Genomic DNA, 21,300 nt, shown 5'->3' with positions numbered 1-21,300 from the left:
GAAGACAAGCTCTTCGCTAATAAATTAACAACCAATTAAATCAATTTCACCCGATCCAACTAATTTGAAGATGCACTTAAATTCCATCCTTGTAATTCTTATATAATACTTGTAATATTTATACCGAATTCATATAATTTGTGTGTGTAATTCATGTGTTTCTTGTAATTCGTATTACCAAGGCGGTGAATTACCTACCTAGGTAAGTGGCATGGCAGTTCTCGGCGGTTCCTACCTCCCTAACTGTTTTCCGTAGGCTACCGAACTCTGACGTACAGTCGTCTTCCTAGCCTTGATAGTGGGATCAGTATTATTTACTCAGAGCTTAGAGCTTCAATTTAAACAATTAACAATCCAAACAACCCAACATCTCAAGAATTAGGAAGAACCTTAAAGATTTTGTTCCTTCATACTTAACTTTTTGTTTTTTGTTCTTTAATACAATAGTTCTACCTCGAATACATTTCATTCATCCGGATAAACTTAAGAAATAAACTTGATAAGAGGTCAAGATGCTTTTAAGATTTCGTGGTCCTGATGGAACAGTTCGTATCACTGTTGAAGCAAATGAAACTTTTGCTCAACTTGGCGACAAGGTTAGTCTGAGATATGCTGTATGTATCGTAGTGAGCTTCTGCTAATATGCTATAGCTTGTAAAACTTCTACCTGAGAACATCGACCCGAAGACATTAACACTTTCAAATGCGCCGAGTGGTGGTGAGGTCAAGTCTCTTGTAGAAATTGCAAGAGCCAAAGTCTCGCAGATTGGTCTCAAGTAAGTCGGGTATATTTATAAAGCCTCTAGAGTGTTGTATTGACCAACTGAAGGAATGGCGATATGGTATTCATAAATTATAAGCTCTTGGATAGTCTTTCAAATGGCAATGCTACCCCTTCCACCTCGACTGGTCCTCCATCTCAACTCGCCTCCTCAACAAATCGTTTAAATGGACATGTCGTTTTACCAGAATCAATACCTATCGATGTTCCAGCTCAAGAAGTAACTTCGCCATCGGAAAAGATCAAAAATCCGTGGGAATTAGTTAGACAATCCGATCTCGATAATAGGCTAGACAAGAAAGATGGCAAAATCCCCAGAAAGAAGGATCAAAAGATGTGTCGACATGGTGAAAAAGGAATGTGTGACTACTGTATGCCGTTAGAACCATTCAATGCGGAATACCTGGCCGAGAAAAAGATCAAGAACCTCTCGTTTCACTCGTATCTGCGAAAGATCAACTCGGCGACCAACAAACCAGAGCTAGGAAGTTCTTTTATGCCACCATTGACGGAGCCGTATTACCGTGTGAAGAAGAACTGCCCGTCAGGACATCCTCAGTGGCCCGAGGGTATTTGTACTAAGTGCCAACCGAGCGCAATCACTTTACAGCCGCAAGCATTCCGTATGGTGGATCATGTTGAATTCGCTCAAGCAAGCCTCATCGAAAACCTACTCCAGTTCTGGAGGGCGACAGGTGCACAACGTTTTGGGTATTTATATGGTCGCTACGAGGAGTATACAGAGGTGCCATTGGGAGTCAAGGCTGTTGTGGAAGCTATTTACGAACCGCCACAAGTTGACGAACTCGATGGCGTCACATTAAACGAATGGGAATCCGAAAAGGATATCGACGAGATTGCGAGATTGTGTGGCATGGAGAGAGTTGGTGTCATCTGGACTGATCTCATTGACTCAGGCGTAGGAGATGGCACAGTCTTATGCAAGAGACATTTTGATTCATACTATTTATCATCGCTGGAAATCGCATTTGCAGCACGTTTACAAGCGAAGCACCCAAAGCCAACGAAATGGAGTGATACGGGCAAATTTGGGTCCAATTTTGTTACCTGTGTAGTGACAGCCGATGAGACCGGAGGAATCGCCATATCTGCATATCAAGTCTCCAACTCAGCCGTGGAAATGGTTCGAGCAGATATTGTCGAACCATCCGCCGATCCTGCTGTGATGATCGTTCGCAGCGAAGGAGATGATGATTCCGATACGAGCGCACGATACATTCCTGAGGTCTTCTTCAGAAAGATTAACGAGTATGGTAGAAGCGTTCAAGAGAATGCCAAGCCATCTTTCCCTGTAGAATATTTACTCGTCACATTGACTCACGGCTTTCCTAGCGATCCTAAGCCAGCATTCATGGCTAAGAGTTCTTTCACTATTGAGAATCGTTTGGTACTTGGCCAGGAACAAGATCTCAAGGACGTTGGAAAGCAATTAGGACTTGACAAGAGTGGTCAACTCACTCAATCTCCTGATGGCGTCCTCGCGGTGTCTGACTTTCATCTCCTATGCTTCATCTATAGTATGGGTATTTTAAGCAAAGTTCGTACCAACTTTTTCTTTTTTTCACACTCATAAGTATGATACTAACATAATCATTCGTAGGAAGAGATGGCACTTCTCTGCCGTGTGGCAACTCAACACGATTTAGCAGATGGATACCAATTGATAGCAACCCCTGGCTGGGCAAATTTCCTTGCAATTTTACAATCGACTGGTGAGCGACCCCCAAAACGTCAGTCGCCGTCCGATGACGATGGTCCTGCGGAGCGTCTTGCTAAAAGGGTTGGCGGAGTTAGGCTAGATTGAATAAGTAGTCTACCCCTGGACTATTTTGTTCTTTTGATGCTTATACTCTGATCGTGAAAATAGGTTTTTAATCGACAAAGCGTCTCGATGACTATTTGAGTCTATAGGGCAGAGGGGAAAGAGGATTGATGAGGAGGTTTGCAGCATGAATCATTGGCGTGTACGAAGGGGGGCCAAATTAAACAAAACGACAGGGCAATGAGGGAATTTAGGTGCTTGGTGGATAGAGCGGTGACTCTGGTGTTAACGAAGGCATGCATATATGGCGCAGGATATCCCGGATAGGGAGAAGGGAGAAGCAAAACATCAGACAGATATATTGTTGTTGGCATATATGACATATTATAAATTAAATCAATCATCTCATGCACGTCTTCTGTTGATGAGAATACCATGAATGGTCTAATGTAATTTTTTGCCCCTTTCTTCTGTCGCCCGTAACAACCTCGATTGTGTAGTGTCTAAGATTGGATCAGATTTAGCTCACGGAATTCCCGAGTCAGAGAGAGTAAGGAATGGGACTTTCTAATGGAAACATGTCTATATCTAGCACTCACAAAGACTCTTAGATACCCAGATAATTGAGGCATCTGTATGAACTCTGCCTTGTTAAACTTACAAATGCTCAAGATTGTTTGCTTAAAAGTACGTAGTAGTCGGGTAGCTTCTTGTGAGTTCGAATTCAAGTTCAAACTAACTATCTAATACTATAAATTCACTGATAGATATTCTCTACAGTACTTGAGAGCGACACTATGAGCATAGATATGCATACTTGGTCGGATAGCTAGCTTCTCATGAACACTCATGTAGGAAGTGTCCATTTGAAAGACGATGGTTAAATTTGAAATTCGAGAGATTTTGCCTGTCTGTTGGGGACATTTGCAATCGTGAGGGTTTGGATGGAGAAATGGGGAGGGAAGAGGTGATGAACAGGCTGGGTCGGGGCGATTTGCATGCCTATGAAAGACTCGAGCAGAGGGCAAGAACGACCGACCAACTATTGGAAAGAACGGTGGGCAAATTTTGAAGGACTTCCTGATTATTCGGAGAAAAAAGTCCTGTTCTTGTTCAAAAATATTATTGTAATCACCACCGTCATTATTTTGGCAGCCACTCGTTTCGTCACTCATTTGAGAGTATTTTTAATCTTAGAATACCTCGACCAGTTACCAATCTCCTTTCCATCAAAACAACTCCATGACAACACTCCGACTCCAACCCTATCTAGTTAATAACTCGCTCGTTCCAACAAACGAACTCTAGGCTCGATGCCCATTCTTAAAACAAGTCAATCAATCGGGTTGGAAACTCCAGCTATATCTCTTGGAGCTCCTTCCCGTAGTTCCAGTCCTGGGAGTGATACATCGAGCCCTCCACTCTCGTCTGGCTCTGTCAAGCGATCACTCAAGAGTCGTATTGTGTCACCGACGTTAGTTGGAATTTCAGAGGAGGGGGGAATTCAGAAGTTTGTTAAGATGACTCCGACTATGAAGGTTATGGGTAAAGGCAATGGTTTGGGGCCTACCACTTTTACTCAATATGAAGCTGTTCCTCAATTAGTCGATACTTCTATTCCTTGGAAGGATATTGAAATTGGTAATCTTTGATCCCAACTGGGTTCTCGTTCGAACTGACTCGTGAATATTTAGACACCACAAAAACCAATGAGCAACCTATACTCATGATGAAGCGTTCCGACAGTGTAGGATCACAATCTGCTCTCGGTAAGAGACCAAAAGTCAAGACATACAGACCCTCTAAACCTTTGGGGTATAAAGAGGGGCGCAAGTTCACGCAGATTGAAAACGAAAACGACGACATTTATGAAGACCCACTAGTTGAATCACAAACCTACACAGAAGCCTACTCTAATTTCAATACTGCGCCATCAACACCAACAAAGCGTTTATCAGCGACTGAGAAGTTTTATATGGATGGATCACACGATACTAAGCCCGAGTTCCCCACTGGTACAACTATTAAAGACTTTGGTGCGTTGCCCGACCATCTTCGAGGTCCTTGCCTTGAAGTTAGTCCTAGAACTAGCGTTTTGGATGGTCCATCTGCTGTTCCGAACGTAGATAAACTTTTGTCTATGAACAAGCGTGATAGCTCCCTAGAATCATCCCTCATGAGACCTCTCGAAGCAGTGCCCGAAGGATCGATAGCAGCATCGCCATTGTCAGAGGTGCCGACAGAAAGAACGGAAGATATCATCGGACAATCGGATGGTCCTGCTCAAGTTCCATCTATTGCAGCTATTGAACCAAATGTTGGTGGCGATTCTCCAATTCCAGAGTTACCCGTCACCCCAATTGCGAAAGATAAGAAGGATGAAAAGCGCACACATAAAGTTATTAATAAATTTCGATCGGGAGTACGCAAGGGTAGGTTTCGTTGCCTAAGAACACCTGTATTGGTGGTAATGCTAGGAAAGGAACTTTCAAAGCCAACCAAAGTAGCCATTCAGAATATCGCAAACGGATTGCCTTCAGGAATTGGTGATGTAAATCCCCTTCCCGCGTGATAACGCGGGATGTCTTTAGTTCGAGAACTGAGGTTAATGAAAACCATAAGATGCAAACAACACTAGAGCCATCGGTCTCGCTTCCTACACTTGAACAACTTTCACCTACTCCAGTAGCAGAGGACCGGTGCTGTCCTGAGAGCCCTACACCTTCGTCAGAGAGCCATTGCTGTAGCGAGGATTGGAATTGAGAGTTGATAATGACTGAGAAGATGAAATGGCGTGTTAGAATGGACATTGTCATACGCCCTAATACAAGAAACCTGTGAACCTTGTTCAATGATCTCCAATGATGACCTGTGAGACGTCCTAGTAGTCTGCAATATTTTCGGTGAGCCATTATGAGATGAGATTTATTTGACAAAATTTAGCCGTAGAGTACAGGTGTAGTTCAACCATCTTTCAGCACATAATGCCGAGTAACGGGGAGAGTAGCCGGAAAATCAGGCATCCCTTCAAAGTTCAATGCCCTCGTTCATAGATATTCATCTGTTTGAATCACCGCAACTATGATATTTGTATCTCAAATGATTCATACGCTTCAGCACATCGTACAACTAAAGACCAACCAGTGACAATGATATGTAAAGTTTGTAGACAAACTCTTGTGATAGAATCAACAAAGCCACCTTCAGTACTTCGGAGATAGTTTTAAATTAATATCGTATGTTGTATATTGTAATGAGTTAGATATCATTTTTACTCAAAAGCATGATAGATACCAAGTGAATCGATCAATACAATTGCCATCCAGACCAGACTCACAAGTTCCACATACCAACTCCAGCCCGAGCAACCCCACTATTTCCCCTCCTCCCAACCAATGAAAACCTCTTATTCGATGAGCCCCACTCGATCCCTGCAAAAATAGCTGATATTCTAATATATATTTAAAAACGCCGGCTTCGTCAAACAAACATGCCAAACTCCAGTGACGCGTAAGTTACTGCCTCCATTCCAAAAATGAAGGTACATCATGGCTAATACAGAAATTATAGAGTGGTTAGCGTGTCGTTCTTATATTCTTCCCCTTGCGGATCAATATGAAGTTATGCGAAAGTCGTGGGTTCGACACCCACCTGGAGTAACAATCTCTGGTAGACACCAAACAACAATCTTTTTTGCATTTTTCTTCGTTGATGAAGATTTTGGAAGGAGGTGGCTGTTGAGTCAGATGATTCTCTTTTATCTTTGGGGTTAGATTTGTGGTGTAAGTGATAAGTCCACCCATTTTGGTTTTTGGTGGGATGTGATAATGGTACTTATCTAGTACGTCTATTTTCGAGTACATGTCAACCTTGAATTTAGGATACATATTCTTGGAGAGTATTCCAGTGCACTCTGAGAGAGCTTTAAGTTTGGTGGTTATTAGGTATCAAAGATACAAGCTTGCGGACGTTCCTCTCTTCTAGTTTTTGTATCGAGGAATTAAAATTGTCTATAATCACATGCTAGACATATCTGCATTGCACACAAATGATCAAGTAACTCGAAGAGCAGGTCTGGGCAGTATTATATTGATAACATAGATTGAAACATGTAAAGCATAACACCACCCCCCATATATATCTATATATGAAGGGCTCTGCGCAAACGCAATAAATCCATGCATAGCGGTCTGAGATCATGTAAATAACGCTGGGTATTTGGCATTCTCAAACGAAAACAAATCTTGCTTGACTCGATTATTCGACGCTTGTCTCCCAAAGATCCATGTCTTCGACCTGCTGTCCTCCTTCTTTTCACCAACAAGACGCCCTCCCTGTCCCCATCCGACACTAACTTCATCTTCCTCCAAACCACTCATTCCCTTAACTCCATAATTTAAACTCTCAATGACATGCCGTCTCTTTCGCAGCCGAAGTATTCTTTCCAAATATCAAGAAACCCACAAATGCACCAACTCCTACTGCAATCATAACCCATCCATTATATGTCATGAAAAGCAACCTAAAACTTCATTAGTATCCCTCCACGCAGAAGATAGAGTAAATACTTACATCAACATAAATGCATAAAAATACTGGAAAGCATACAGCGCAGCCTTGATAACATGTGCTCTCTGACCTACTTCTTCTTGATTGCGTCCTGCCCAGAGAAAAGGCGTATTTTCAGTAACGTCATCCACTTAATTTGCACACATAGTCTCAGCTTTTCATTCCACTGTTCCGGTATGAAAGTCGAGGGAGGAAAAGCGCGCACGGGGGAGAGGAGAAAAGTAGGTGAACTTACGGGTTATGGAACCTTGTTGTCTGTCGACCCAGGATTCATAGCGACGGGTCAGGGAGCGAATGCCTTCGTATCCGGCGGTGATGGCGACGACGCCAACGAGCGAAATGAGGAGGGAGAAGGTGGAGCGGATGTGCCACCAGCGGAAAATTATACAGAGGTTATTGGTGTCCCAGGTGAAGAGCATCTGCAATTGAGGTTAGTGATTGAGAAATCGAGAGAGTCGCGTAGATTGAAAACGGACGTTCATGTTACATCTATCTCCTCCCATATCCATTCCCATATCGTGCATGCTGTGATCCATATGCGAATGATCCATTGTGAATGTGAATGTGAATGTGAATGTTACAACAATGTGTATATTATTGAAATGATCGTTATCAATGAAGTAGATGGTAATTCGAGTTCGCGAGGATCCGTGAGATTTCAATGAAAGAAGATGATGATTTTGAAATGGATATTAAAATGATTCTATATATATCGCTATCTACACTGCTGCTGGAAGAATGGCGTAACTACCTAGGGGTTAATTGCACCAATTACAGAGTGTTATGAATCGATGGTGCAATGGTCCCCTAATTTACCTTCTCAAATGCGCTCAAACCAAGCTAATACAGCGCCAACAGCTCTGTCTGACAAGCTCCATGTGAACACAAAAGCGGTACACTCAACCAGCATCAAACATTGATGAAAACATTTACATTTTGATATATCATATTGCTATCTATTCATATAGAGACTCGAGCAACAAGATGTTTTGAACAGATGAAAAGCTTACAAATATATCCATCTCCCCTTTTTTGATTCGAAATAATGATTGTTTAATTTGATATTGAATACCGAAAAGAGTGTACGAGAGTCCTCTGTATATTCTTAGACAAGACAAGCTCGAGACAAGCTGCACTGTTCTTTATCAGATAATGCACGGACATCGGTGTTACAGAAGATAAGCTATTCCACACTGCCGCAACCGGTTTCATCGGATGTGAGGGGCAAGACTCATCAATGGATCATGAATTTCTAAACTGAGCTTGGCAACACTCTCTTCTACGACCTTGATAACTTCGTCCACGATGCTCACCAGTCCTTTAAACCTGCCCAAGTGGTAAGCAACGTTCAAGATCATGGACGGAATCTGTTTTAACAGCGATTCGATAGGCTCGAAGAGAACTCTCATCTCTTGAAACCTCCCATTAACAATTACTGCGTGTACAATAAAGATGTGACTGTCATGGTACGATCATCATCACCCATCATTGTCTCAGACATTTCTAAGCTCCGCAGATCGTAGGAGGTCCCAATGCACGAACCGACTATCACATAAACGAGACCGCAGAATGGTTCTACCAATACAAGGGAGCTATGATGTTGAAAGTGGTAGATGAAGGCGAATTTAGAGATATTATTATTGGGGAGGGAGAAATGTTTCTATTGCCACCCAATACGCCGCATAATCCTGTTCGATTCGCAAACACAGTGGGCATTGTGCTAGAACAACCAAGACCAGAGGGTTCGTTAGATAGGTTGAGGTGGTATTGTACAAACTGCCGGGAGGTGGTGGAGGAGGCTGCTTTCCATTGTACAGACTTGGGCACGCAAATTAAGGAAGCTGTGAATAGTTTCAAGGATAGTGAGGATAGGAGGAAATGTAAGAAATGCGGGACGGTTGCGGAATCAGCGCCCCCGGTAGGATCTATCAAGGACCCAAATATCGCTTGATTGATGAGAAAAGGAATAATGAAATAACGAAGTCTTTCGCATGAAGTCTCAACTCTTATACATATTGTCGGGTATCCTAGTGTAAACAACCTAAATAAATTGCTCAAGTCTCCTTGAACTGGTATGTACTCGTCGACTCTTCAACTGCAACTTCAATCTTTCCTTCCTCCAATTCCTTACCCCCAACACTAATGCCGACTCGCATAACATCTCCGGGCTTCACAGATCCAACTCCCTTTGGTGTACCAGTCAAGACAATATCTCCCTTCTCCAACGTCATCACCTTTGAGATATCGCTCAAAATTCTAGGAATTCGGTATAACATCAATTCTGTCGAATCCTTTTGTCTGTGTTCATTGTTGACTGTAAGCCACACGGTAGCATTGTGAGGATCCGGGATTTGTGATTTGGAAATGATGTTGCTCATTGGGAGGAAGGTATCAAATCCCTTCGCGATATCCCATGGGAGACCCTTCTTCTTTGCTTCGTTTTGGGCATTGCGAGCTGTCATATCAATGCTCATTGCGTAGCCTATGTGATTCAATGGTTAGAAATCAAATTGCGTCGCCCATTCTAGCATACGCACTTTCGATAGAATCATAAGCTTCCTTCTCATTCTCCGCCTCGAGATTCTTAACCTGCTTTCCCATGATCAAAGCCAATTCCACTTCATAATGCAAATCTACACCCTTTGGTCGAATGACAGCTCCACCATTTGGAGGAAGAATCGAGGAAGGTGGCTTGAGGAAGAAGAATGGCTGTTTGGGCTTGCTGTTGTTCAATTCCGTGATATGATCTCTGTTTTTCGAATTAGTCCCGCCATTCTAAATACTTGGAAGACACTCAATTGAGGGATATCGAGAAGCAATTCATGGTCGAGGAGGAAGAGGAGTGGGGGTAAACATACGCGTAGTTTCTCCCGATACATACAACTTTTGAAGCACTCTTGAAAGGAGATATGGTGGCAATGCCACGGCGGAAGATTAAAGACATACGGAGTGAAGTATCCAAAAATCCAAAAAAAACCAAACTTCTCATGTACAATCAAAAGGTGTGGTTACTTGAAGCTCAAATAAGTGAGCAATTCATGTGGAGATCTTATTGTGACCCTTCAGTGGAGACCCCGCTCGGCCACTGACGGGACAAGCTTCCGGCAGCTCTGATCGGTTCCGAGGATTATGAAGACTTACATCTTTGTACGTGGTATTGCAGATATACATGATGAGATAGGTTCCTGAATATTCAAATGAAACTCGGACAATACTTGAATCCCAAAATCTTCAAATTCTTGAGAACTCCAATAGAACATTGATTTAAATTATATTTGAGCATCTAACTCTTGGATAAAAAATAACTATTCGCATCTGGTACTCCGAGCTTTCCAAGAGAATCTCTTTTTCTCACCTGTTGTCTCTTTTCCTCTTGTTCATTCAACGCTTTACTAACCCTTTCCTGTGAAATTTTTATTCCTCTCTGACCATTTTCTTGTAGCTTGTGTCGATTGTTATAATATGCTAGTAATGTCTTCGCCCGCATGAATTCTTCATCCCTCTGTGATATAATATGTTAGCTATCGTTTCAATGCGACAGGATAAAATCTAGAACATACGCCGCTACTTCTCCTTCTTTCAAGACGACGTTCTCGAGTTTCTCGGATGGATTCCTCGGTCTCTGGGAGATCAATTGAACCCATAGACGAGTGTTTCCTGAGCGGAGGAGACGGCGATTGAACGACAGAAGGGGGTGTGGGTATACGACGGCCGAGGCGATCAAATTTTGGCGTTGGTTGTGAATGAATTGACGTTTTTCTTTCGTCTATAGTGGCCGATACGGTGGAGAGGCTGCGTAAGAAGGAGAGGGTAGCTTTGGGTGGCTGCGCATAAGACTCATTAGCACGTATACTCAGAGAAACATCGATATTGTGTGTGGGGATACGCGTGGAGATGTGGGGAGCCATAGAATACAATGCAAGACTTTGGCATGCGGGCTGCGATGGGTTAATGGTGTTGACGAACTGCTTGCTTGAGAATATTTAGATCAGCGAGAACATGTGCGATCTGTAGTTTTGGTGGTGATGGAATCGATGAGGAATCCATTCTGAAAAGACTATGAATTTGACACTGCAGATGAAAAAGATTGTGTATTATTATGATTAATGATTAATATGTAAGGTTGTGGTGAGAAGGTGTTTGCGAAAAAGGTGTATACATGTAAGTTTAGCTTATGGGGTACCTTATCGGTTATCTCGGTCACTGCCGCACATGTGCCGATAGTAGATTGAGAGCGCAGTCCTCGATAAGCGAGCATTAACATCGCACCCTCATTCTACCCAACCGAGCCACCTCTAGAACGAAGTCGATTTCATCATATTGAATAAGGCAGGACTTTACTTGTAGAACTATAAAATCTCTTAATCAACTTCCCCACTCACTTCCTACGCTTACTCCGTGATCGCGAGATAAGGAATTTTGTTATCGTCGGACCTTGGAAGCAATCTTCAATTCTCATTGCTATCATAGAAATGAGATGAGGTCCAAATGTTGCATGACGTTAGTTATTCTCGCCAATGACCGTATATATCGGCTGATATTCCAGAGATGGGCTGGCTGTGCTAACCGATTAAGCGCTCTCTAATAATAAGTCGCAACATAAAATTGTCTCTTTCCCTTCTCCCGTGATTAGGATGTTTTGATGAGATTAGCCCTTGGATTCACGGTCCTGACACTAAACAAACAAAATTGTAGACCACCAGAGGGTGAGAACTGCAATATAGCCGCGACATCATCGCTAAGAGTTAATAGTATGTAGAGCCTCTTTTGGCACACGCTCCCCGGCTAACAATCCTGATTCAGACACATTATGCGCAGCCATTCCTCTTTCAGTACACGCACTCATTCATGCCGCACCTCTGGAGATGGGACGTATGAAGGTTATAGTATAACATTTGTAGGTTCTGACTTCGAATGCTGACCGAACGCAGCGGGGCGTGAGGCCACGGTTAGTCACTGCCATATAGCCCAGTAGGTCTCATATTGGAGATGCTCAATATCGATGGATGCTATTCTGACCACTTAGGACGGCTTCAATCAATGTTAATACGTCTTAACATTCACATTGCCGGTGAACCATATGTCTTATCAAACAGTTAGTTCGATAATTCCAGAGTGAAAATTATCTGTTGATTGATTGACAGATAGCTATTGATTCCGAGTGAAAGAACTAGACTACAAAGACAAACAACCGAAAGCTGTAATTTTCGGTGCAGTGGGGTAGGTACAATGTAATCAAGCGTATTTGTTTTATAAGGGGTTGATAGGTATAAGAAACGGATTAGAAAATAAATGGACATTGAATGATAACGATAAGATCAAAGTCATCCCACAATCGCCTCTTCTTAACACATCGGTAATTTGGAGTATCACCAGAAACGTTTCATTTCAATGTTACAAGATAACCCAATCATGTGAGAGTCTTCTGCAAGAGTCAATGTTATAACGGACTCCCCTTTCGAAGGTATTAAGTAAGCGAAACTCAGCCGATGACTAGTGGCTCTCTTAGATCAACATGGGTAGCATTCGATATCTACATTTCCCGAAATGGTTGCGAGATTATAGCTAATGAGGAAGAAATGTGTGATGCTCATTGAAGATCCATGTATCGAAATATTCACATAGACCCCACGTCTTCCTGCCACGCACATATGAATGATGCACGAAGAAGAATTTTATCATCCGCCGGCATCGCTCTGATGATGCCATGATGGTACGAACCCCTCGTTCACACCCCTCGTTCAAACATGTGGTAAAGGCATTTGGTAGGTTGCCTGACTAATAGCCCGGGTTCATGAATTAGATGAATTAGATAGATGAATTAGACGAAATAGCTCCCGTCCCCCAACCGGCACTGATTTTCTTTTGGCATATCATGACGCCAAAGAACCAATTGGTAAATTCAAGTATTAATTGAGTGACTAATAGATTTTGATTGGTTCAATTCCAATCTTCTTCACACCCAATCTGGAATAAATCCAAGATATCCTTTGTTGGTTGGTTGGGATTGTCCATGCAGATCAAAAAGCGGGGCAGAGAAAATTTTGGTTCCAACCAGCCGGTCACACAACTGAAAAAGACTCAGACTCACATCACATATAAGAATAAAATCTTCAACCAGAATCCAGAAAACCCTCATTGACACAAAACATCTCCAAATTCGAAAAATTACACGATACCATTTTGATTTCCCCAACTTAATCGACAATGCTTAGAGACTTCGAACCTTCCAAACTCCAGGAATAACTTCAATCTGCTACAACAGAGGGGTTCATTATTCCTTTATTTACAAACCGACATCCAAAGCTTATCAGAAAGCTACCCTAGGTAGATTATCAACAAAAAATATCCATTATCCAAAACTCACATTCTTTTTCCCACAAATAGCCAGATCAACTTTGATTTAATTGGCAGGGTAAAGTGAAAACGGATCAGGTGGAAAAGTTACTTGAAAAGTTCAATTGAAACCACAATTCGATATTATGGCGCTCGCAAACCGCTTCGCATATCGATCTTCGTCGCTCCTTCGTCAGTGCAAAGCTCCAGCTTTGCCTGCGAGAGCGTTCACCACTAGAGCTTCCATTAACGGTCTTGTACACCGTCAACCAGCTCAAGTCTGGAAGAACAGCAAATATGCTCGACTTTTTTCCAGTTCCACACTCCTTAGGGATCAGTCACAAACCGCGCCCAGCGCTGAAGCATACTTGGCCAGTGGGGTTGTAAAGGGAGCTGCCAACCCAGTGAACGTGAAGAAGGTTCTGGTCATTGGAAGTGGTGGCTTGAGTATTGGTCAAGCAGGAGAATTCGATTATTCAGGTTGGTTCCCCAGATTTCAATCTTTGGCAGAATGAGTCATTTTTGGGCGTGGAAATCCTCTTCGTGCCAACTTACATCCAGGCCATGTATTATATCATGCTAACCATTTATTCAATCCAGGTTCTCAAGCTTTGAAGGCCTTGAAAGAAGCTGGTGTAGCTTCTGTACTCATCAACCCCAATATTGCAACGATCCAAACTGCACACGTTCTTACCGATGAAGTCTATTATCTTCCCGTCACACCTGAATATGTCACATATGTTATCGAGCGTGAGAGACCAGATGGTATCTTCCTCACTTTCGGTGGTCAAACAGCTCTCAATCTCGGTGTACAAATGGAGCGTATGGGTATCTTTGAGAGATATGGTGTAAAGGTTTTGGGTACCAGTATCAAGACTCTTGAGACCAGTGAGGATAGAGATCTCTTTGCCAAGGCTCTTGGTGAGATCAACATCCCAATTGCTCAATCTGTCGCTGTATCAACTGTGGATGAAGCTTTGGAGGCTGCAAAGGGTATTGGTTACCCAATCATTGTCCGTGCTGCCTATGCTCTTGGTGGTCTTGGTTCTGGATTCGCAAACAACGAGGAAGAACTTCGCAACATGGCTTCCAGATCTTTGACTCTTTCCCCTCAAATTTTGGTTGAAAAATCATTGAAGGGATGGAAAGAAGTTGAATATGAGGTTGTCAGAGATGCCAGTAACAACTGCATCACTGTCTGCAACATGGAAAACTTCGACCCTCTCGGTATCCACACTGGTGATTCTATTGTCGTCGCCCCTAGTCAGACTTTGAGCGACGAAGAATATCACATGCTTCGTTCAGCTGCTATTAAAATTGTTCGTCACTTGGGAGTTGTTGGAGAATGTAACGTTCAATACGCTTTGCAACCAGATGGATTAGATTACAGAGTTATTGAAGTTAACGCTCGTCTCTCCCGATCATCTGCTCTTGCCTCGAAAGCTACTGGTTACCCTCTTGCATATACTGCTGCTAAGATCGGACTTGGCCACACTCTCCCCGAGTTGCCAAACGCTGTTACCAAGACTACGACTGCCAACTTCGAGCCTTCCCTTGATTACATCGTCTCTAAGATTCCTAGATGGGATCTGTCAAAGTTCCAACACGTCAAGCGTGACATCGGCAGTGCCATGAAGTCTGTTGGTGAAGTCATGGCTATCGGTAGAACATTCGAAGAATCCATCCAAAAGGCTATTCGCCAAGTTGATCCAAGATTTGTCGGTTTCCAAGGAGATAAATTTGATGACCTCGACTACGAACTTCAGAACCCCACCGATCGTCGTTGGTTAGCTGTTGGACAAGCCATGCTCCACGAGAACTACTCTGTTGATCGTGTACATGACCTTACCAAGATTGATAAATGGTTCTTGTACAAGCTTCAGAACATTGTTGATTGTACCCACGAACTTGAGGATATTGGAAGCCTTGATGGATTGAAGAAGGAAATCATCCAAAAAGCAAAGAAGTTGGGTTTCTCTGACAAACAAATTGCCAACGCCGTTAAGTCCACCGAAGATGAAGTCCGAGCCCTCAGAAAGAGCTTTGGTATTACTCCTTTTGTTAAGAGAATTGATACTCTTGCTGCTGAGTTCCCGGCAAACACAAACTACCTCTACACGACATACAATGCAACAACTCACGACGTTACATTTGAGGACAAGGGAACTATCATCTTGGGAAGTGGTGTCTACAGAATTGGTAGCTCTGTTGAATTCGATTGGTGTGCCGTTAGTGCAACTCTTGCTTTGAGAGAAATGGGCAAGAAGACCGTCATGATCAACTGTAAGTTTTCTCAACTCTACCTCTATGGATCAATACTAACGTCTTGCAAGACAACCCAGAGACTTACAGCACTGATTTCGATACTGCCGACAAACTCTACTTCGAAGAATTGAGCTACGAACGTGTAATGGATATCTACGAACTTGAATCTGCTGCTGGAGTTGTCGTTTCTGTAGGCGGTCAACTCCCACAAAACATTGCTCTTCGTCTGCAAGAATCAGGTGGAGCCAAGATCTTAGGAACAGACCCTAAGGATATTGACAAGGCAGAAGACAGACAAAAGTTTTCTGCAATCTTGGACAGCATCGGAGTTGATCAACCGGCATGGAAAGAACTCACCTCAGTTGCAGACGCAGAGGCTTTCGCCGATGAAGTCAGTTACCCAGTCCTCGTCCGCCCTTCATATGTGTTGTCAGGTGCTGCAATGACTGTCATTAGAAGCAAGGATGAGCTTAAGGAGAAGCTCGAAGCCGCTAGCAACGTTTCCCCTGATCACCCAGTTGTTATTACCAAATTCATTGAAGGTGCCGAAGAGATTGATGTAGATGGTGTTGGATCTAACGGTCAACTCATTCTCCACGCTGTCAGTGAGCACGTTGAGCAAGCTGGTGTTCATTCCGGTGACGCTACTCTTGTTTTACCTCCTGCTTCTCTTGATCAAACCACCATGGATCGTGTCAAGGAGATTGCCGAGAAGGTTGCCAAGGCCTGGAGCATTACCGGTCCTTTCAATATGCAAATTATTAAGGCCGAGGACCCTGCAGGTGGCCTTCCACAATTGAAGGTTATCGAATGTAACTTGCGTGCATCCCGTTCCTTCCCATTCGTCAGCAAGGTTCTTGGTGTCAACTTCATTGATGTCGCTACCAAGGCTCTTGTGGGCCAGAATGTCCCTGAACCCACCGATCTTATGGCCATCAAGCGTGATTACCTCGCTACTAAGGTTCCTCAATTCTCGTGGACTCGTCTTGCTGGTGCTGATCCATTCTTGGGTGTCGAGATGTCCAGTACTGGTGAGATTGCTTGCTTCGGTAAGAACCTCGTTGAGGCTTACTGGGCTTCTCTCCAATCAACCATGAACTTCCGTATGCCAGAACCAGGAGAGGGTCTTCTTTTTGGTGGCGATGTCACTAAGACTTCTCTCACTAAGATCGTTGACTACCTCTCTCCATTAGGCTACAAGCTTTATGCTGCCGAGCCTGAAGTCAAGAAGTTCTTGGAATCTACTGCCAAGGGTGATGTCAGTGTTGAGGTCATTGAATTCCCCAAGGAGGATAAGAGAGCTTTGAGAGAAGTTTTCAAGAAGTACGATATTCGTGGTGTCTTCAATCTTGCACTTGCTAGAGGCAAGACTGTTCAAGATACCGACTACGTCATGCGCAGAAACGCTGTCGACTTTGGTGTTCCTCTCTTCATGGAACCAAAGGTAAGATACAATAAATTCATTCCTCGTACATCATTTACTAATCATTTTTTAGACTGCTGAGCTCTTTGCCCAATGTATGAACGAGAAACTTCCTCGCAAGGAAGGTATTCCAGGAGAAGTTCGCAGATGGTCTGATTTCATTGGTGGCAAGCCATTGTAGATTGTTTATTCAATGAATGAGCGAAACAAATGGTCGCAAATATGTCTGTATATTTAGTCTGTAGAAGAAATCCAATAGTAATCATGACCTAAACTCAAGTTTATGATCCGGAAAGGCCAGCCCGAGGTGATATCATAATGTCTGGATTTTAGTGAAATCATGAATGCCATGCACTCAGTCCGCGAAATCCACAAGACTGCAGAAGAAGTTAACTTACAGGGTAAGGAACTTGGGCTGGGAAGTTAACCTTGTATCCCGAGGTCTAAAAGGCTCCTGAAAAGTGTCAGTTTCTATGAAGTTTGATGAATAACATCCTGTATTCTAATTGTTGCACACCTGAATCCCCACTGCAAAGCCCTTGGAAAGCTCCAAATTCCCCTTTCACCAAAGCAGATTACACTGAAATTCATACCTCTCTGGAACACATAAGTCATATTCCTTTCCGAAGAAAATATTTCGAATTTGGAAGATGGGTGTTTTGCAAGATTTGGTGGTGTTCACGGTATTAGAACGGTATTCTATTTCATGTGTTCATTAAGCATTGGGTTGGAGGGATAGACATAGCATTATGTCTATCGCCTTTGCCCTTCAGACCGTTCGGTCTTGACTCTTGAGAGTTGGAAAATGTGGAATGATCATAGCGGATTGGTTCCTGATCGGAGAATGTACAAATGTCTTTGGATGTTGCAATTATCAAAACGTGTCATGTTGATTACGAGCTCGAATTTAGAGTTACAAAAGCCGAAGAGATGTGTCAAATCAATACAAAGATTACTACAACAGTCTCATTTTGCTAATCACAGGACGTTCATATATTCATATTTGATTCATAACAACTTTGAATTTATGACAAAATACCAAAAACGCTTAGTTGGAAGAGTATTACAGCGCGGAAGAACTTGTGTTGAGCAGGTACAGTCTGAAAAATCCTTTAGGGGAGTATCATCGGGTAGAAATGTAGGTGTGTGCATATGATACGCGGCAAACAAAGTGAGCAAGCATTGATCAAGAAACACATTAGAAGATGTTTAGATAAACGGAAAGTTAACATGTCTCTTGAATTTAGCTTAGACGTTGATCAACATAGTCTGCTGCGACAGTTCTGAATCCTGAACATAACCCTTTCAGACCAGCAGATTCATCTATGAGCATCTACTTCGCAAGTCCAGAATAAGAAAACTCTACATACGTGTTCCTATACTTCGAAATCTACTATGAATTTCTCCCTCAAGCATCATTTCTGAAATTGGCAACCTCGCATACTTGTCTGCTATTTGAAGAAGAGCCCAAGGCAATTGATATGAACACTTGAAACTGCCATTGGGGTGGCTACCAGAGGCCTTGATACCACAAGACTATGCAATGCTAAAGAAAAACTGTGTGAACGATCTAAACTGTTCACAATTGTATACTAAAGGCATGGCGAGGACACTTCCCCTCCCCTCCTACGTCCTACTCTTTTACTTTCATTGCAGTCTTAGAACAGACTCTCTTGTCTCCTGCCAAGAATGATAGGAGCATCTGGAGCTACTTAGGTACCTTCCGGTTCTACCTGGAATAGAGCGTTGTTGGGTTTATACGAAAAGAGTAGAAATCCTGAAAAGATCCTGCGGCCCTATCTGTCTCAAGCTTCATGGCTCGACCTAGGTAATAATCATCTTTCAACAGGGACTATGGCATGCATTTGAAAATGCAAAGATGATCATATAACACTAGCCAACATTGTGGAGAAAACCGATCACCATCGTTTCCATTTATTTTACTTTGCTTTGCAGAACATTTCGATATTTGCAACGAGTCATTTGGTGCAATAGATGCTTACGTAAGCGAGTCATGCTGTGTGACGATGTGCGGTAGAACGCGCTTTATTTACTAGGGTATTTTATTATCTTGCGAGCTCAATTCTCGACTCCAATTACTTTGTATAATACACCCAACCACATCTTATCCTAGTATCAATAGCCTCTAACAGCCGTCGCCATGACTTCCGTCGATGCGAAGCTGCTGAAGTCGACCAAGTTCCCACCCGAATTCAATCAGAAAGTCGACTTTCAGAAGGTTAATTTGGAGGTAATGAAAAAGTACGTTCAAACGAGCTTGGGAATACCAGACCAAGGGAACAGCAAGCTGACCTTATTGTGCAACATAGATGGATCGCAGGAAAGATATCAGATATATTGGGAGCCGAAGATGATGTTGTCATTGAACTGTGCTTTAATCTCATTGAGGGTTCACGATATGTAGGTATCATGTGAATAATTTAACACACACCAATCTAATGTTGACTGCAGCCGGATATCAAAAAGTTACAAATATCACTTACCGGGTTTCTCGACAAAGATACACCGGGGTTTTGCAAGGAGTTATGGAAACTTTGTCTCAGTGCGCAGGCCAGTCCCCAAGGTGTTCCCAAAGAACTTCTTGAGGCGAAAAAGTTAGAACTTATACAGGAAAAGGTTTAAATACTCCAGAAAGTTATAGGGATTACTCACTAACATTTGTTCAGATACAAGCCGAGCAAGCTGCAGATGATGCACGTCGGCGTCGAGAAGACGGTGAACGGAGAGACCGCGAAATGCACGCAATAAGAGATCGCGAACGAGGCGATCGCGGCGGACGTGGGCGAGGAGGAGGAGATAGCTGGCGCGGTGGTCGCGGGGATCGAGATTTTGATCGAAGTGGTGGCAGAGGGTTCGATCGAAGAGGTCCAAGATATTCGAGGTCGCCACGCGGAGCGCGAGACAATAGAGTCTATGTCCTACCACCTCGAAGCGACACTTACGTTCCCGCAACTCGTGATAGACGAGACGAAAGGCGAAGACCATCTTTATCACGCTCTAGGTCGCCTTCAAGATCAAAGTCCCCATCACGATCTCCACCAAGACGACGCAGTCGGTCAGCTTCAGAATCTAGGTCACCATCACCTCGTAGGCGCAGGTCTAGATCGCCAGAAAGGCGCAATCGTGGGAGGGGCGGTAGGGGACGCGCGAGAAGCCCAGAGAGAAGACCACGCCGTAGATCTCCTTCGACCTCAAAATCACGCTCTCCACCTCGAAAGCGGAGAAGAGCTTCAACAGAATCCTTGAGTCGTTCCCCACCTCCAAAGTCTCGCAGATACCGTCGTCGCAACACGAGTTCTAGATCTAGATCTCGCTCCTCATCTCCCTCATTAAGCCGAAGCTCAACCCCACGGAAGAGAACTGTCTCACCCTCAAGTCCTGTCAGAAAAGATAGACGAGGCAGTCGCGATGTGAGGCGACTATCGCGAAGCATTAGCCGGAGCGCTTCTCCCCCTACTAGACGTCGCAGGGATTCTTCGAAGGATGAAGCCCGTAATGGAAGGAATGATAATGGAAAGAGACGTCGTTCTCTGCAAAGATATGAACCCACAAGCCGAAGAAGAAGGAATAGTTCTTCAGATGAAGAGGATGGAAGAAGTAAGAGGGCTGATACTGAAGAAAAAAGTGACAGGGGATCACCAACTCGAGACGTCGAAGCCAATAAAACAGCTGGATCTGCCGAACCTGCACAGGTAGGTAGTGATTCATAAGGCAAGGGGATAATCTCATTTGTATCGAAAGAAAACCCGACTAAGTTTACGTTCGTTATCTCGCTGACCCGTCCTTTTGGCATCAGAATTTGAGAAAAGATCCGCAGAAGTTAGCCGCCGAATTGCGAGAAAAATTGTTAAGGGAAAAGATTAAGAAGATGAGAACTTCGAGTTCCACCGAACATTCAATAACTCATGCTAACGCTCATTGAGGAACATATCAATCGATTCAGGCATACAAGGGCCATGGCAATAGGGTTATACTGGCACATAAAAGGAAATATATTTACAACATGAGTTCTACCTGCAAAACGTGATGCTACAACCAATTTCAACCTTCAAGAATTAACCTGTCCCATACTTTTTTCATACTTCAGATGATTGCTGTTCGAACTTGGATGACACAAGGTAG

At 43.3% G+C, this 21,300-nt stretch overlaps 7 protein-coding genes across 7 annotated transcripts; 5 read left to right on the top strand and 2 right to left on the bottom strand.

Moving 5' to 3' along the window:
* Window positions 1-512: 512 nt before the first annotated feature.
* Bfra_000651 (putative npl4 family protein) lies at window positions 513-2,606 on the top strand (the record flags this gene model as incomplete). The annotated part of the gene is made up of 4 exons (XM_037331096.1): window positions 513-596; window positions 652-776; window positions 830-2,339; window positions 2,403-2,606. 4 exons carry the CDS (start codon window positions 513-515, stop codon window positions 2,604-2,606), a joined length of 1,923 nt encoding a protein of 640 aa, XP_037197429.1.
* A 956-nt stretch (window positions 2,607-3,562) lies between these two features.
* Bfra_000650 (uncharacterized protein) lies at window positions 3,563-5,327 on the top strand (the record flags this gene model as incomplete). Its single annotated transcript, XM_037331095.1, has 4 exons — window positions 3,563-3,836; window positions 3,873-4,205; window positions 4,259-5,115; window positions 5,187-5,327. 4 exons carry the CDS (start codon window positions 3,563-3,565, stop codon window positions 5,325-5,327), a joined length of 1,605 nt encoding a protein of 534 aa, XP_037197428.1.
* A 1,641-nt stretch (window positions 5,328-6,968) lies between these two features.
* On the bottom strand, window positions 6,969-7,684 carry Bfra_000649 (putative ctr2 long; the record flags this gene model as incomplete). Its single annotated transcript, XM_037331094.1, has 4 exons — window positions 6,969-7,086; window positions 7,137-7,263; window positions 7,369-7,552; window positions 7,610-7,684. The coding sequence occupies 4 exons, from the start codon at window positions 7,682-7,684 to the stop codon at window positions 6,969-6,971; spliced, it is 504 nt and encodes a 167-aa protein (XP_037197427.1).
* Window positions 7,685-8,438: 754 nt separating this feature from the next.
* On the top strand, window positions 8,439-9,084 carry Bfra_000648 (putative 3-hydroxyanthranilate -dioxygenase protein; the record flags this gene model as incomplete). The annotated part of the gene is made up of 3 exons (XM_037331093.1): window positions 8,439-8,470; window positions 8,524-8,599; window positions 8,650-9,084. 3 exons carry the CDS (start codon window positions 8,439-8,441, stop codon window positions 9,082-9,084), a joined length of 543 nt encoding a protein of 180 aa, XP_037197426.1.
* A 103-nt stretch (window positions 9,085-9,187) lies between these two features.
* On the bottom strand, window positions 9,188-11,391 carry Bfra_000647 (putative 2-keto-4-pentenoate hydratase protein; the record flags this gene model as incomplete). The annotated part of the gene is made up of 8 exons (XM_037331092.1): window positions 9,188-9,615; window positions 9,671-9,882; window positions 9,992-10,114; window positions 10,349-10,416; window positions 10,456-10,635; window positions 10,694-10,957; window positions 11,100-11,204; window positions 11,317-11,391. The coding sequence occupies 8 exons, from the start codon at window positions 11,389-11,391 to the stop codon at window positions 9,188-9,190; spliced, it is 1,455 nt and encodes a 484-aa protein (XP_037197425.1).
* A 2,224-nt stretch (window positions 11,392-13,615) lies between these two features.
* On the top strand, window positions 13,616-17,338 carry Bfra_000646 (putative carbamoyl-phosphate synthase arginine-specific large chain protein; the record flags this gene model as incomplete). The annotated part of the gene is made up of 4 exons (XM_037331091.1): window positions 13,616-13,949; window positions 14,070-15,752; window positions 15,803-17,178; window positions 17,231-17,338. 4 exons carry the CDS (start codon window positions 13,616-13,618, stop codon window positions 17,336-17,338), a joined length of 3,501 nt encoding a protein of 1,166 aa, XP_037197424.1.
* Window positions 17,339-19,318: 1,980 nt separating this feature from the next.
* Bfra_000645 (putative pwi domain mrna processing protein) lies at window positions 19,319-21,100 on the top strand (the record flags this gene model as incomplete). Its single annotated transcript, XM_037331090.1, has 5 exons — window positions 19,319-19,419; window positions 19,488-19,578; window positions 19,630-19,794; window positions 19,845-20,870; window positions 20,975-21,100. The coding sequence occupies 5 exons, from the start codon at window positions 19,319-19,321 to the stop codon at window positions 21,098-21,100; spliced, it is 1,509 nt and encodes a 502-aa protein (XP_037197423.1).
* Between the last annotated feature and the right edge of the window lie 200 nt (window positions 21,101-21,300).

The sequence above is a fragment of the Botrytis fragariae genome (assembly GCF_013461495.1).
Source record: "Botrytis fragariae strain BVB16 chromosome Unknown tig00000001, whole genome shotgun sequence".
NCBI classification, from domain to species: domain Eukaryota; kingdom Fungi; phylum Ascomycota; class Leotiomycetes; order Helotiales; family Sclerotiniaceae; genus Botrytis; species Botrytis fragariae.
This window is presented reverse-complemented; position numbering and strand designations above follow the sequence as displayed.